Source organism: Sebastes fasciatus, chromosome 21 (genome assembly GCF_043250625.1).
Source record: "Sebastes fasciatus isolate fSebFas1 chromosome 21, fSebFas1.pri, whole genome shotgun sequence".
Taxonomy (NCBI): Eukaryota; Metazoa; Chordata; class Actinopteri; order Perciformes; family Sebastidae; genus Sebastes; species Sebastes fasciatus.
Window position 1 is genome coordinate 1,674,822 of NC_133815.1, and position 16,595 is coordinate 1,691,416.

Consider the following 16,595-nt stretch of genomic DNA (forward strand, 5'->3'; position numbering starts at 1 on the left):
AGATTCTTTCATTTCTGAATAATTTAAGGAAAATAAAGCTGTAAAACCAAATTTGAAGGCAGAACATTTTATATTTACATTATCCGATCTTGGCTCTGGCCAAGATCTTGCTTCTATCCATTACTGCCAGTTAGCCAAGCTAATGACACATTTAAAAGTTATCTGAATACTGAACCAGCTAACTAAACCTCATGTTTCAGGTGACATCACCAAAACCTGACCTGGAACCTGGCAGTCTCAGGATCCACTGTGTTCAGGTCAGGTAAAACTCTTGTAGCTGGGTCCAACCATAGGAAAGACTAAGATTTCCTGAATTAAAATACTTACTGTTCCTCAGCAATGACACATTTCAGGTTTAATTACGCCCTCACAGCAGGTATGAAACTATAGCATTAGTGTACAACGTGATGTACTGAATGTGCTGTCCTATTACAGACATTTTACTTTCATGATTAAATTAAAAGACCCATAAACCGATCACTACTTGATACAAGGAGTTTATTTAGATTTGACCAGTCAATACAAAGGCTCAGTTGAAGGCAGTCTTTGAGGAACCTCCAGTGTTGGCGGTGCCTAAAAAACACAAAACATGGATTTAAGAAAAAATCAGTGTTTGAAAACCTGAATCATCCACTTTCTGATTACTCACTGATGCTGCAGATTTTGCCAGTAATAAATGATCACAGCTTACCCATTTGGGGAGCGGCTCGTTGGGCAAAACTTGGATACTTATTGTAGCGTTGCTGCTGAGAAACCTGAGGTAGCTCGGGCTGGTAGCGTTGCATCTGGGGCCGGTAGAAAGGCCGTTGAGGCTGCGGCTTGGGCGGGTAGCTAGGCTGCTGGGGCAACTGCGGCCGAAGCTGCGGCTGCTGGGGCAACTGCGGCCGAGGTTGCGGCTTGGGTGGGTAGCTAGGCTGCTGAGGCAACTGTGGCCGAGGCAACTGTGGTTGAGGCTGCCGCTTGGGCGGGTAGCTAGGCTGCTGGGGCAACTGCGTTCCAGGCTGCAGCGGGTAGCTAGGCTGCTGGGGCAACTGCGGCCGAGGTTGCGGCTTGGGTGGGTAGCTAGGCTGCTGAGGCAACTGTGGCTGAGGCTTCGGCGGGTAGCTAGGCTGCTGAGGCAACTGCGGCCGAGGCTGAGGCAGGTAGCTAGGTTGCTGGGGCAACTGCAGCCGAGGCTGCCGGTTGGGCGGGTAGCTAAGCGGTCGAGGCAACTGAGGCCGAGGTTGAGGCTTGGGCGGGTAGCTAGGCTGCTGGGGCAACTGCGGCCGAGGCTGCGATTGAGGCTTGGGCGGGTAGCTAGGCTGCTGGGGCAACTGCGGCTGCGGTTGAGGCTGAGGCGGGTAGCTAGGCTGCTGGGGCAACTGCAGCCGAGGCTGCCGGTTGGGCGGGTAGCTAAGCTGCTGGGGCAACTGCGGCCGAGGCTGCGGTTGAGGCTTGGGCAGGTAGCTAGGCTGTTGGGGCAACTGCGGCCGAGGCAACTGAGGCCGAGGCTGCGGTTGAGGCTTGGGCGGGTAGCTAGGCTGCTGGGGCAACTGCGGCCGAGGCTGCGATTGAGGCTTGGGCGGGTAGCTAGGCTGCTGGGGCAACTGCGGCCGAGGCTTGTGCGGGTAGCTAGGCTGCTGGGGCAACTGCGGCCGAGGCTGAGGCAGATAGCTAGGTTGCTGGGGCAACTGCGGCCGAGGCTGCCGGTTGGGCGGGTAGCTAAGCTGCTGGGGCAACTGCGGCCGAGGCTGAGGCAGGTAGCTAGGTTGCTGGGGCAACTGTTGCCGAGGCTGCCGGTTGGGCGGGTAGCTAAGCTGCTGGGGCAACTGCGGCCGAGGCTGAGGCAGGTAGCTAGGTTGCTGGGGCAACTGTGGCCGAGGCTGCCGGTTGGGCGGGTAGCTAGGCTGCTGGGGCAACTGCAGCCGAGGCTGCCGGTTGGGCGGGTAGCTAAGCTGCTGGGGCAACTGCGGCCGAGGCTGCGGTTGAGGCTTGGGCGGGTAGCTAGGCTGTTGGGGCAACTGCGGCCGAGGCTGGGGCAACTGCGGCCGAGGCGGGTAGCTAGGCTGCTGGGGCAACTGCGGCCGAGGCGGGTAGCTAGGCTGCTGGGGCAACTGCGGCCGAGGCGGGTAGCTAGGCTGCTGGGGCAACTGTGGCCGAGGCTTGGGCGGATAGCTAGGCTGCTGGGGCAACTGCGGCCGAGGCTTGGGCGGATAGCTAGGCTGCTGGGGCAACTGCGGCCGAGGCTGCGGCGGATAGCTAGGCTGCTGGGGCAACTGCGGCCGAGGTTGCGGTTGAGGCTTGGGCGGGTAGCTAGGCTGCTGGGGCAACTGCGGCCGAGGCTGCGGTTGAGGCTTGGGCGGGTAGCTAGGCTGCTGGGGCAACTGCGGCCGAGGCTGCGGTTGAGGCTTGGGCGGGTAGCTAGGCTGCTGGGGCAACTGCGGCTGCGGTTGAGGCTTGGGCGGATAGCTAGGCTGCTGGGGCAACTGCGGCCGAGGCTGCGGCGGATAGCTAGGCTGCTGGGGCAACTGCGGCCGAGGCTTGGGCGGGTAGCTAGGCTGCTGGGGCAACTGCGGCTGAGGCGGGTAGCTAGGTTGCTGGGGCAACTGCGGCCGAGGCGGGTAGCTAGGCTGCTGGGGCAACTGCGGCTGAGGCGGGTAGCTAGGTTGCTGGGGCAACTGCGGCCGAGGCGGGTAGCTAGGCTGCTGGGGCAACTGCGGCCGAGGCTGCGGTTGAGGCTTGGAAGGGTAGCTAGGCTGCTGGGGCAACTGCGGCCGAGGCTGCTGGTTGGGCGGGTAGCGTGGCTGCTGGGGGTCCCGGGGCTGAGAACCAGACTCCGCTACCTGTGACTGTTGAGGATAATTTGATAAAAACTGGATGTCAGATTGATCGTTTTGTTGCGGTGATTCAGCTTCAGGCTGGTAACTTGGAGTTAGTGGTGTATTGTAGCTACTTGCCTTATATGCATTGGAGGTTGAATCACCACCACCAAGTGGCCAAGTGCTCCATGAAGTTCTGCCAACAGTGTTAAAGCCACTTGAATCTGGTTGATGGCCTGCAACTGGCACTTCATTATCTCCATACTTCTCAGCAGATCCAATATGGTCAGCTGTAGAGCAAACATTTTAGTCCATGCATGCAGTCCATTAAGTAGCTTCACAACATTAATAATAACCTCACCATTTGCAGGATGTCCTCCAACAGCTAGCAAGGACAACAGCAACCATCTAGAGAAGACATCCCAGAGTTAGTATGTTTTAATAATGAGTTGAACAATTTAAACAATAAAAAATAAAACTTACCTCAAGAGGAACCTCATGGCTTCAGCCACAGTTGTAGTCCAGTGAAGCAGCAGTCACGTCTGTCAGGTCCTACCAAACCAAACAACTGAACCAGTCTGAACACAACAAGTGACTGAAGACAACCTGGAGCTCTTTATAAGAGCACCTTTCTTACCTTGATGATTAACTGAACACAGGTGTGAGTAGTTGAAGGCAGGTGTGACTAATTATCTGACAGGGAAGCACCACTGCATTATGGGAACTATAGTTCGCCTAAATAGATATTTGAGAAAAGCAGAAAGGACTTTCTGGTCAGCTTCATCATTATGTATTATTTCAGCCATACTTAATATATCATGACCTAAAATATTTGGTTAAGCAAATATCCAGGAGAGGGCAGAATACACTCACATAATTTTTCTTCAATGGTAAAATGTTGCTTTTGGCTTGACTAATTTAGAGTCTCATATCAGGTTTCATACATATGCATGATAATTCAGCCAGATACTGGCTTTTAAAACTTGAAATTTAATTAAAAATTTGATTCACAAAGACTTTAATTTCACAGTTATATTTGGTGAATATTTAATGAATCAAACACATGAACATATTTATGACCAATTATTATCAATATTATTATTATTATAAGTTCAAAAAATGATATTTTCATTGTAAAATGTATTTAAAATAATATTCCATAGTATTATAATAATTAATGATAAATAATTATTATTTTTCAAACGACCAATTATTATTATTATTATTATTATTATTATTATTATTATTATTATTATTATTATTATTATTAGTAGTAGTAGTGGTATAAGGTCAGAAAAGCATAGTTTTGAATTATTATATTTTAAATGTATTTAAAATATAATAATTATAATAATGAATTATAAATAATAATAATTATTTTTTCAAATGACCAATTATTATTATTATTATTATTATTATTATTATTATTAGTAGTAGTAGTAGAAGTAGTAGTATAAGGTCAGAAAAGCATATTTTTTAAAGTAAAATGTATTTAAAATAATATCCCTACATGTTATAATTACAAAAAAAGGTCAGAAAAGCATATTTTTTAATGTAAAATGTATTTAAAAATTATTATAATTATAATAATTTATGATAAATAATTAAAAAAAATTCAAATGACCAATTATTATTATTATTATTATTATTATTATTATTATTAAGTAGTAGTAGTAGTAGTATAAGGTTAGAAAAGTATATTTTTTATGTAAAATGTATTCAAAATAATATAATAATAATAATATATAATAATTAATGATAAATAGTAATTACCAATTACTGTTATTATTATTATTATTATTATTATTATTATTATTATTATTATTATTATTATTAGTAGTAGTAGTAGTAGTATAAGGTCAGAAAAGCATATTTTTATGTAAAATGTATTTAAAATATTATTATTATAATAATTCATGATAAATAGTAATTTATTATTTTTTCAAATGACCAATTATTATTATTATTATTATTATTATTATTATTATTATTATTATTATTATTATTATTAGTAGTAGTAGTAGTAGTACTATAAGGTCAGAAAAGCATATTTTTAATGTAAAATGTATTTAAAAGAATATCCCTAAATATTAAAATTTCCAATAATTAATTGTTAATAATAATAACTATCTTTTTTCAAAATATAAAATTCAGATACAAGTTGTTTTTATTTATATATTCATGGATTTTTATTACTACTATCATAAAAAACTACATTTCCCATCAGCAACCACATTACACAATGGTTACACTACTTCCTGAAACGAAACTTCAAAATAAGAGAATATTCGCATGTTATTTCCCATCGCCGCTGTGAGATAGACAGCAAATCTTATACCCGGCTTTTATTTTGAAATCACGGTCGTTCGTCCGTGTTGTAGTCGATCCCTGACGGAGCCACCGACCGCCTGGAACCGGGGGGTGTAATCCCACATGAACGGTGGCCTTAACGGGCAGGTAACAGTCCCCCGCGATGAGGCTCCGTGTGGCCGGAGCCGTGCTGCTGTCGGCGGCCGCCTACTACGTCTACCTGCCGTTACCGAGCGGCGTGAGCGAACCGTGGAAGCTGATGCTGCTGGACGCGCTGTTCAGGAGCTTCCTGCAGGCGGTGAGAGCCGGAGGAGGAGAGGGGTTGATGTGAGGAGGAGAGGTTGATGTGAGGAGGAGAGCGGTTGATGTGAGGAGGAGAGGAGTTGATGTGAGGAGGAGAGCGGTTGATGTGAGGAGGAGAGGGGTTGATGTGAGGAGGAGAGGTTGATGTGAGGAGGAGAGGAGTTGATGTGAGGAGGAGAGGGGTTGATGTGAGGAGGAGAGGGGTTGATGTGAGGAGGAGAGGTTGATGTGAGGAGGAGAGCGGTTGATGTGAGGAGGAGAGGGGTTGATGTGAGGAGGAGAGGGGTTGATGTGAGGAGGAGAGGGGTTGATGTGAGGGGGACAGGTTGATCTGATGGGGACAGGAGAGCTGGAGGAGGAGAGGGGTTGATCTGATGGGGACAGGAGAGCTGGAGGAGGAGAGGGGTTGATCTGAGGGGGACAGGAGAGCTGGAGGAGGAGAGGGGTTGATGTGAGGAGGAGAGGGGTTGATGTGAGGAGGAGAGCGGTTGATGTGAGGAGGAGAGGGGTTGATGTGAGGAGGAGAGGTTGATGTGAGGAGGAGAGGAGTTGATGTGAGGAGGAGAGGGGTTGATGTGAGGAGGAGAGGAGTTGATGTGAGGGGGACAGGTTGATGTGAGGAGGAGAGGGGTTGATGTGAGGAGGAGAGCGGTTGATGTGAGGAGGAGAGGAGTTGATGTGAGGAGGAGAGCGGTTGATGTGAGGAGGAGAGGGGTTGATGTGAGGAGGAGAGGTTGATGTGAGGAGGAGAGGAGTTGATGTGAGGAGGAGAGGGGTTGATGTGAGGAGGAGAGGAGTTGATGTGAGGGGGACAGGTTGATGTGAGGAGGAGAGGGGTTGATGTGAGGAGGAGAGCGGTTGATGTGAGGAGGAGAGGAGTTGATGTGAGGGGGACAGGTTGATGTGAGGAGGAGAGGTTGATCTGATTGGGACAGGAGAGCTGGAGGAGGAGAGGGGTTGATCTGAGGGGGACAGGAGAGCTGGAGGAGGAGAGGGGTTGATCTGAGGGGGACAGAAGAGCTGGAGGAGGAGAGGGGTTGATGTGAGGAAGACAGGTTGATGTGAGGAGGAGAGGGGTTGATGTGAGGAGGACAGGTTGATGTGAGGAAGACAGGTTGATGTGAGGAGGAGAGGGGTTGATGTGAGGAGGACAGGTTGATGTGAGGAGGACAGGGGTTGATGTGAGGAAGACAGGTTGATGTGAGGAGGAGAGGGGTTGATGTGAGGAAGACAGGTTGATGTGAGGAGGAGAGGGGTTGATGTGAGGAAGACAGGTTGATGTGAGGAGGAGAGGAGTTGATGTGAGGAGGAGAGGGGTTGATGTGAGGAAGACAGGTTGATGTGAGGAGGAGAGGGGTTGATGTGAGGAGGACAGGGGTTGATGTGAGGAAGACAGGTTGATGTGAGGAAGACAGGTTGATGTGAGGAAGACAGGTTGATGTGAGGAAGACAGGTTGATGTGAGGAAGACAGGTTGATGTGAGGAAGACAGGTTGATGTGAGGAAGACGGGTTGATGTGAGGAGGAGAGGGGTTGATGTGAGGAGGACAGGTTGATGTGAGGAGGACAGGTTGATGTGAGGAAGACGGGTTGATGTGAGGAGGAGAGGGGTTGATGTGATGTGTATATTTATATATATAAATACTAATATAAATTTATATATATAAATATACACACTGTATATGTTGAGTGAAAACCATTTTTGGTTTTGACCTTTTGAGATCGATTGTTCCTTTTTCCCTCTGAAGCTAAATTAACCTTTTAATAACACACATTGTAAAATGACCTTTGACCTGCTGAACACTGAACACTGAACACTGTGCCTGCTGTGTAACATGTTAGTATGTTAGTATGAAGTGAAGCTGCTCTTCACACCCAAAACACTGTAAACATATAATCTACTGCGTCACTGTGGGACAACAAGTTTCTACAGACACTCAGTGTGGAGGACAGGTTTACAGGTTTACAGGTTTACAGGTGTACAGGTTTACAGGTTTACAGGTTTACAGGTTTACAGGTTTACAGGTGTACAGGTTTACACGCCCTGCTCTGCTCCGTCGCTCCCTGCAGCACCGCAGGGGACTTCTCTGTTCCACCTTATTTAAATGCTCTTTCTATAGCAGGGAGAGGCTCCACAGAGAGACACCACATCTGATTCACTAACAAATAAACATCAAGATACAAGTATCTGGTATCATAGTAAACTGTCATGTCCATTTCCAAAGGGGTCCCTTGACCTCTGACCTCCAGATCAGTGAATGTAAATGGGTTCTCTGGGTACCCACGAGTCTCCTCTTTACAGACATGCACACGTTATGATAATCACATGCAGTTTGGGGCAAGTCATAGTCAAGTCAGCACACTGACACACTGACAGCTGTTGTTGCCTGTTGGGCTGCAGTTTGCCATGTTATGATTGGAGCATATTGTTTTATGCTAAATGCAGTACCTGTGAGGGTTTCTGGATCAATATCTGTCATTGTTTTGTGTTGTTAATTGATTTACAATAATAAATATATACATATATTTGCATAAAGCAGTATATTTGTCCACTCCCATGTTGATAAGAGGATTAAATACTTGACTAATCTCCCTTTAAGGTACATTTAGAACAGATAAAAAAAATGCGTGATTAAATATTTTAATCGATTGACAGTCTTAATATTTATATTCGTAGATTTAAGATATATAAATAAAATATATAAAATAAATCTGCTCCTTTTAAAAAAACCTCTTTGTGTAAGAACTGAAAATGAAGAGCCTTGAGTATTCTGCCCAACGAGCTCCTAATCTGACGACTTCTAGAGGCCAAAGTCACTCACAAGTTGATCTGTTATTCTTTTATGGTGCACTAAAACACACACACATATGTACATTTACATAACGCAGCATATTTGTCCACTCCCATGTTGATAAGAGTATTAAATACTTGACAAATCTCCCTTTAAGGTACATTTTGAACAGATAACATTTTTTTTATTTTTTTTTAATCTAATTTTAGGAAAACTGTCATATAAAGAACTCACCACCATTTATATAAAGTCAAAGTTAAAAAATGTTTACTTTTTTATCTGCCTGCAGTTACAGCTTATCACCACAGGTGCCGCCAAAGAGAACAAAACGACATCTTTGAGATTGTAACTTTAACTACAAGTAGTAATACATACCACAGTGTGAAAATACTGTTATTTTGCAATTTTACTTAAATAAGAGGACAAATGTATTATTATTATTATTATTATTTTATTCTATTCTTTTTAATTAAAATTTTAAATGCTGATGTTGTTTTCTCTAGTGTACTTACTGTGTTTGTTTCTAAACTCAACTACTTAAAAATTGGTTTATAAACTATTGTAATTACGAACTGTATTTTGCATATATACGAAAACACCTCGAAAAACAGGGGAAAAAATAAAGTATATAAAAAAAAAAATAAGAGTAGAAATGTATTATCTGCAAAATAAACTCAAAATATCAACAGTAAAAGTAGGTTGAGGTCGACCTAATTTAACTACTTTGTATAAGGGATGCCGTTTTTGGATGAAAAACTTACTTTTAATGATTAATCGATTATCAAAATAGTTGGCAATTATTTTTCTGTCAATCAATTAAATCTCCCTTTAAGGTACATTTTGAACAGATAAAAAAATGTGGGATTAATTAGCGATTAATTAGCTATGGACAATCATGTGATTAATCGCAATTAAACCATGAAATAATTGTTTGTGTGTTTGTACTTGCAGAGTGACGTGGCTCACGCGCTGGGCGTGTGCCATCGGGTCCACCTGTTGAACCAGGTGGTGTCCTGGGTGGAGGACATCGAGCCTCGCTCCTGCCCCGCCGTGCACGTGACCGACTCCACGCTGGGCGGCGTGCCCGCCCGCGTCTTCCAGCCGAAGGGGGGGAAGCAGCAGCTGAAGAGGGGAGTCATATATTTCCACGGGGGAGGATGGGCGCTCGGCAGCGGACGTGAGTGTGGATTTTTATTTAACTATTTTATTCTCAAATATTCCTCTTGTATAGAAAATAAAGGAATGATTCTCAATAAAAAAACTAATAAAAAAAGTTCATTACTGTGGTAAACCAATATGAAATATAATACTTTACATGATATCAGCATCACTTACTGAGTCGACTGCTTCACAGGGATGCGATCGTACGACCGTCTTTGTCGGAAAATGGCGGAGGACCTGGACGCTGTCGTCGTGTCTGTGGAGTAAGTCTCTGTCACATTACAGCAGGGTTAATCTATTAGTTGTCGATATATTTAGTTTATTATGTAACGCCAAAAATGATTCCAAAATAGACGAAGAGTTCTTAAAACAGCGTGTTGGAAAACACGTCTATTAAAACTCTTCCCAAAGGTGGCTCATTCGTTTAAAAAAAAGGGAATTAGTGCTGACTGATAAATTGTATTTTCATCAAAAGACGGCCTGAAACATGATGATTAAGAACATTTATATTATTTAGGGACGGTCTCTATAATCCGGTATTAAACGGGCCTCAGGGCTAAAGACCGTAACGTTAGTATTCGTTATCACGCTGCATCCAGTGAGATATTATGGAGTTCATATGGTGACTTTACTGTTGTAAACATCACTGTTGCTGCTCTAGAAACAACATGTAGCCTCGTTATATTTAAAGTATTCAATTCTAATGCGGTTCTGAATTTAAAAGACAACCAGGCTGACATATAGCTAATATGCACACTGCAATATTTATTTATTTATCCCGAGTCATATTGCACATCGCAATATTGAACAATGATATCACCGATTTTCCTCATATGGTGCAGGCCTAAAGGGAATCGGTGATTATAAAACTGTTGAGCAGCAAAAAACAAGTAATTGGACCTTTTGATGAGATTGTTTTTGTGAAAGAATTTAAACATTTTAATTCTATAAATTACTTTAATGGGGTCTGGCAGTCCAGATTCATTTTCTCTTTGTCAATTTTCACTTTTTATTATATGAAGCATGATTGAAAGAGCATGTTTACAGTAAACTAAACTATCTTCTTCCATCAGAATTTAAATGAGAAGCTTGGGGGACTTACAATCTGGAAGAAAATACATTTAAACTGACGAGTTTCTCTAAAATGACTCAGTAAAAAGTGAACCGTTTAGCTCCTGCAGGACTGAACCACTGCCCTAACGGCTGTTTCAAAGTCATGTTTCAAAGCATCATGTAACATAATAACGTTGTCTTCCTGTGATGTCCTGTTGCTATAGTTACCGTCTCGCTCCAGAGGCGGTGTTCCCGGATCAGTACCACGACACGCTGGCGGCGTCGCGGGCCTTCCTGACAGCTCAGGTTTTAGAGCGCTACGGCGTCGACCCGGAGAGGGTGTGTGTGTCTGGCGACAGCGCCGGAGCGAACCTGGCTGCTGCTGTGGCGCAGGAGGTACAAACACACACACAACACACACACACACACACACATCACACTACCAAAATACAAGTATGAATCTAGAAAAGAGCCCGATGTGGCCCCTTTAAACATGTTTACTTTGCTAGCCTCCCTTCATCGATCCAAGGGACACTGAGTTGAACGGCACCACTTTGTCTAATAATAAAAAAAGCAGAAACATAAATTGAGTATATTAAATATTAACCATCAGTCAGCTCTTTCAGTTTAAACTACCTGTTGAAGCTGAGCTGTGATCTGATCCCTGACTGCGTCCTCAGCTCGGCTCCGATGACAGTCTGAAAGTGAAGTTCAAGGTCCAGGCGCTGATCTACCCCGTGCTGCAGGCGCTCGACTTCTACACCCCGTCCTACCAGCAGAACCGGGCCGTGCCCATCCTCTACAGGCCCATCATGGCTCGTTTCTGGCTGCAGTACCTGGGCGCCGACACGTCCCTGGAGCCCCTCCTGCTCGCCAACAACCACAGCTCCCTGGACCAGCCGGCCATCAGCGGCAGCACGCGCTCCAAGCTGGACTGGACCGCGTTGCTCCCGGCCGAACGCAGGAAGCACTTCCGGCCCGTCGTGAAAGAAACGGGCTCGCCGGGGGTAATGGGCGAGGTACCGGAGCTGATGGACGCGAGGGCGGCGCCGCTGCTGGCGGAGCAGGGGGTTCTGGGTAGGACGCCTAAAGCATACGTGATGACCTGCGAGTTTGACGTGCTGAGGGACGACGGGTTGATGTACGTCAGGCGGCTGCAGGACGCCGGCGTCACGGTGACCAGCGATCACTACGAGGACGGTTTCCACGGCTGCATGGTGTTCGCGTTCCTGCCGATGAGGTCCAGCGTCGGACGGAGGAGCATGAACAACTACATCAACTGGCTGGACCAGAACCTGTAAGAACCGGGAGAAACGGAACCAAAGATGTTCTGGAGCAGAAAGTCTGGCACTGGAGAGCTCCTGTTGGATCTGCTGAGAGGAGACACGGCTTTGATTATCACACATGGGATCCATGTGGTGGCAAAACGGTGGCAGTGGCGGTGGTGGTGGTTAAATAATACTGTCCTTTAACCCAGAAGGTCACAGGTTTGATCTGCTGAGCCAGACGAGACAAAACATCAGCTGCTTTGGATCAAAGCATCTGCGTGATTAGAAATCAAAGTCAAAGGCTCATGATCGCCTCGTGAGGATTCAAACTTCCATCCACTAGGAGGCAAATCAGAGATTCTGCTGCCACCGTGTGCATCCAAATACGCAGGTAAATCAACTCAGTGTAGCTGAACATCACTGAACCATGACACCAAAACACTTCCAATCAAATGAAACCAAAGCAGGTGACGCTCATGTCAAAGGTCATAAATCCAATGCAACCTTCTGGAGAATGACAGTCGACTCAAGGCTCATTATTTTCAAGAGAAACACAACTTTGACTTTACCTTTGCACGGTAAAACATTATTAAAACACTCGAGACAACATGTAGAACTACATACATGTGTCACTGGTACGTGCACCACGGGGTGCTCTCTCCTGCAATACTATTATTCATATTCAACTTTATCTATAAAGCACCTTTCATACAATCATGCAGCCCAAAGTGCTCCACAGAGCGGGATTAAAACTGACAACAATAAATAGAATTACAACAATAAACAATAAAATGTTAAAATAAATAAAAGTCACTAGAATAAATAGGCTTTGGTTTGAAAACCAATGATTAAGACTTTAAAAATGAAGGCAATAAATGACAAGGAACCTCAATTTAAAGGCAGGCTAAAAACAAATATGTTGCTATCAGTGATTAAAATGATTTATTTTCCTGAAATGTTATTTCTGTTTCAAATATTTGTATTAAGCTAAAGAAGAATATAAAAATAGTATATTCTTGTGTCATTTATTTTTATATGAAATAATTAATCAAACAAAAAACGCGTGATTAAATATTTTAATCGATTGACAGTCTTAATATTTATATTCGTAGATTTAAGATATATAAATAAAATATATAAAATAAATCTGCTCCTTTTAAAAAAACCTCTTTGTGTAAGAACTGAAAATGAAGAGCCTTGAGTATTCTGCCCAACGAGCTCCTAATCTGACGACTTCTAGAGGCCAAAGTCACTCACAAGTTGATCTGTTATTCTTTTATGGTGCACTAAAACACACACAAGTCTAGGTTAGTGTGTGTGTGTGTGTGTGTGTGTGTGTGTGTGTGTGTGTGTGTGTGTGTGTGTGTGTGTGTGTGTGTGTGTGTGTGTGTGTGTGTGTGTGGTGTAAAAGTATGCCAGAGTTCACAGCTGTGTGTACTCACTGGATTGTGCAATACTGTATGTTTGGACGTTTCCCTCTGATGACCACTGTACTGCAGCGCCAACGCAATGATAATGATAATAATGATGATGATGATGATGATGATGATAGCTGTGAAATGTATGCAAGAATCACTGTATCGCCACGAGAGAAGAGATCCCATGTGGACTATCATGTTTCCCCCCCGCCGCCGCCGTTGGCCCCAAACTGACATAATGAAGCGACGACAGCGAGCGTCAGACGGACTCGGTTTTTGGCGTTCGGCCCAAAACGACAGCGAGCCAAGAGTGTAGCAGAAACACTGAGCCGTCATTACTTCACCTTATCCAGATTTATTTAAGACTAGTTGTAACACTGGCTATCAGACGACTGTGGGTTTTCTTCTTCTCTTAAAGGGAAATGATTCCTAACGTGTGGATTTCTACCGCTCCGTACCTACGCACACGTTCTGTACGCTCTCTAGTAAAGAGCGACTGTGTTTGATGAGCACGTTTAGTCAGAGCTTATCATTTATAAAGAAGAAATTTGACTACAGAGAAGGACTTTTGAATGTTTCTAATTTTAATGCTGAATGTGAGATGTCACGTTAAATAGTTTCATACTGTATAAATAAGGTTTTAATAGAGAGGCGAAGACTCGCCGCCTTCCGATGGACCTCCATGGGACCTTTTATTACACAGCTGTGTTGAATACTCGATTCTGATTGGTCAAACACAGCGTTCTACGGTCTGTTATTTCTTAATAGCAGACCGTTGCTATGTATAGCAGACCGTTTCTATGTATAACAGCCCGTTGCTATGTACAGCAGACCGTTGCTATGTATAACAGACCGTTGCTATGTACAGCAGACCGTTGCTATGTATAACAGACCGTTGCTACGTATAGCAGACTGTTGCTATGTATAGCAGCCCGTTGCTATGTATAACAGACCGTTGCTATGTATAGCAGACTGTTGCCATGTATAACAGACCGTTGCTATGTATAGCAGCCCATTGCCATGTATAACAGCCCGTTGCTATGTATAGCAGCCCGTTGCTATGTACAGCAGACCGTTACTATGTACAACAGACCGTTGCTACGTATAACAGACCGTTGCTATGTATAGCAGCCCGTTGCTATGTATAACAGACTGTTGCTATGTATAGCAGCCCGTTGCTATGTATAGCAGCCCATTGCTATGTATAGCAACCCGTTGCTTTGTATAACAGACCGTTGCTATGTATAACAGACCGTTGCTATGTATAACAGACCGTTGCTATGTATAGCAACCCGTTGCTATGTATAACAGACCGTTGCTATGTATAACAGACCTTATTTCAGACATCTAAGTAAAACCTAGGGCCGTCAAAGTCAACGTGATAGTAACAATATTATTCGTCTCTCTCCGTTGACTACCGTTCATATTGTTTTCTGAGATAAGGTCCCATGGAGGTCAACCGGAGGGGCGGGACTTCACCTCTCTATAAATAAGGGTTACGCAACAGGTTGCTTCTGCCTCAGATATATACTCCTGCAGCGATAATACATCCCATAAAGTTTTATTCTTTGACAACATTACTGGTTTGTATGTAGGGAGCGGGATCACATTATTTTATTTATGTTTCTTTCTCTTAAAGTAATGTACTGTCTGTGTTTTTACTGTGATTATGAGGACAAGAAGCGCTGCAGGAGAGACAGTGTGTGGAGGGCGAGCTCTGGTGGCCATATAGGAGCTCCTCAGATTTAAACAGAGAGTTTGATTAAAGCAAGAGTGTTTGTTTAGTCGCAATAAGCTGAATTAAATATGCTACAGCATTTATAAACCCATTAATCACCTGTCCACATGACTCAGAAAGAAAACAAATCAAAATATGAATATTTGTATAAAATATACGGTGAAATATTATCCAACAAAATCTTATTTGTTCTGCAAATGAAACCATGTTTTATTGTTGGCACATGTAGATTAGTCACATGGGGAGCTGAGATGATTAATTGATTAGTTGATTGAGAGGAAATTAAGTATTCAATGTCTGAGTCACTTTTCACGAAGAATTGTCCACTTTTCTGTTTTAAAATCATTGTAAACTGAATATTTTGGGGGATTTCTGTCATTTTGTAGACTAAAATGATTAATTGATTAATTGAGAAAACAATGAATGAAACCAGCCTCACCATGAGGTCCGTTTAGTCGCGGTTCTGGAGCTACGATCAGCAGCTGTTGTTGATGTTCAGATGTTGACGTTAGTTGCAGCCCTGATCACACAAGAAACACTATTTCACATACTGTATATTTATACTATATATAAGTGATTTTCAGATTGTGAACATGAACATTTAATGTGCAATAAAATCAGCTGATAAATTCCCATTTAAACTTGTTTTCACGTGTAAGACAGAAAGTCAACAAACTTCACTGAGTTACTAAATAACTAAAATGTTTAGTTTTATTATTTATACATATGCAATACAATGCAACACTTTATAATAAACATCATTTATAAATGGTAAATTCATAAACTTAATTAATAGTTATTTTACTGTTAACAAACCATTAAATTATAATTAAAGTTTACTAATTATTAGTAATTATTGTTGCACACATAACATTTTATACACTATATATATAAATATTTGTTAATGATTAAAGATATTATATTATTATTATTATTATATTTAAGATATTTTTTATATTTTATTATTAATATATTTTATTATTTTTAAAGATATTATTTATAAACCTTAAAGAAATTGTTTGTAAAACATCTATAAACATTACATAAATAGATATTTGTGACACTTTGTTAATGGTTAATAATGGATTTGTTTACATCTATAAACATTATTTTTTGATGTCTATTATAAAGTTACAACTGATGACTATAATATATTGTTAAATATTTAATAAATACTTTGTAAAGCATCTATAAATATTATTTAGAAAGATAGTTAACACTTTATTAATGGTTAATAACTGGTGTCTAGTCCATCTATCGATGTAATGTTTTATTAACGATTTCTTAAAGGTTTAAAAATCATTTGGTAATTATTAATGAATACTTAATATAGTATATAAAATGTTATAATCAATACTTTACCAATGTAATCAGAATGTAATTGTTATCGTCTCTTATCTCTTATTATTTCATAATACACAAACTAATGATAAAATAACAGTAAATGAAACATTATGAATTATCATTTCATTGTTTGTTAACAGTAAAATAACTCTTTATAAAGGATGTTATTATAAAGTGTGAAGAACAGAGGAGACTATTGTTGTGTTGGGAGTAAACGCTCCGTCCTGCTGGTTCTCTCTCTGTGTGGTTGTTGTGTTTTCCTCCGCCAGTGGAGCTCGTTGACTTCCTGTCGGGGTCGCCGTGTTTATGATGTGACGACGGCGTTCAACCTGAGAGTTCACTCGGGTCACCGGCTGACCTCCAGAGTGGCTCCAGATGTGGTTGTTTGGCGGTTTGAACTTGTGATCACAG

The 16,595-nt window shown here is 42.6% G+C and overlaps 2 protein-coding genes and 1 long non-coding RNA gene across 6 annotated transcripts; 2 read left to right on the plus strand and 1 right to left on the minus strand.

Annotated features, from left to right (window-relative positions):
• Window positions 1–479: 479 nt before the first annotated feature.
• LOC141759519 (uncharacterized) lies at window positions 480–3,437 on the minus strand. Its single transcript, XM_074621657.1, has 7 exons — window positions 3,282–3,437; window positions 3,160–3,206; window positions 2,937–3,088; window positions 2,659–2,828; window positions 1,443–2,604; window positions 692–827; window positions 480–573 (listed from the first exon to the last, which is right to left on the minus strand). Exons 1-7 carry the CDS (start codon window positions 3,296–3,298, stop codon window positions 530–532), a joined length of 1,728 nt encoding a protein of 575 aa, XP_074477758.1. The 5' UTR covers window positions 3,299–3,437; the 3' UTR covers window positions 480–529.
• Window positions 871–2,103, plus strand: LOC141759520 (uncharacterized). Of its 2 annotated transcripts, none has more exons than XR_012592131.1 (5): window positions 871–1,084; window positions 1,331–1,474; window positions 1,544–1,697; window positions 1,740–1,963; window positions 2,033–2,103. It is a non-coding gene; the product is annotated as an uncharacterized LOC141759520 (long non-coding RNA). The 2 variants fall into 2 exon arrangements; XR_012592132.1 differs by having other exon boundaries at window positions 1,740–1,837; window positions 1,988–2,070.
• Window positions 3,438–5,170: 1,733 nt separating the features above from the next.
• Window positions 5,171–15,739, plus strand: LOC141759404 (neutral cholesterol ester hydrolase 1-like). Of its 3 annotated transcripts, none has more exons than XR_012592115.1 (6): window positions 5,173–5,406; window positions 9,154–9,379; window positions 9,557–9,626; window positions 10,641–10,812; window positions 11,097–13,889; window positions 13,971–15,739. XR_012592115.1 is itself a non-coding variant. In XM_074621446.1 (5 exons), the coding sequence occupies exons 1-5, from the start codon at window positions 5,272–5,274 to the stop codon at window positions 11,715–11,717; spliced, it is 1,224 nt and encodes a 407-aa protein (XP_074477547.1). In that variant the 5' UTR covers window positions 5,171–5,271; the 3' UTR covers window positions 11,718–15,739. The 3 variants fall into 3 exon arrangements, 1 of the variants encoding a protein (XP_074477547.1); XR_012592116.1 differs by having other exon boundaries at window positions 11,097–13,033; window positions 13,096–15,739; XM_074621446.1 differs by having other exon boundaries at window positions 5,171–5,406; window positions 11,097–15,739.
• Window positions 15,740–16,595: the final 856 nt, after the last annotated feature.

Excerpts from the sequence above, each read along its gene's own strand:
- LOC141759519 (XM_074621657.1), bottom strand. Across the intron at positions 2,829-2,936 it reads CAACCTCCAATGCATATAAG|TCACAGGTAGCGGAGTCTGG; the intron begins GCAAGTAGCTAC and ends TATCCTCAACAG. Across the intron at positions 828-1,442 it reads TGCCCCAACAGCCTAGCTAC|CCGCCCAAGCCGCAGCCTCA; the intron begins CTGCCCAAGCCT and ends CAGCCTAGCTAC.
- LOC141759404 (XM_074621446.1), top strand. The coding sequence starts at position 5,272 with ATGAGGCTCCGTGTGGCCGGAGCCGTGCTGCTGTCGGCGGCCGCCTAC. Across the intron at positions 5,407-9,153 it reads TCAGGAGCTTCCTGCAGGCG|AGTGACGTGGCTCACGCGCT; the intron begins GTGAGAGCCGGA and ends TTGTACTTGCAG. Across the intron at positions 10,813-11,096 it reads CTGCTGCTGTGGCGCAGGAG|CTCGGCTCCGATGACAGTCT; the intron begins GTACAAACACAC and ends CTGCGTCCTCAG.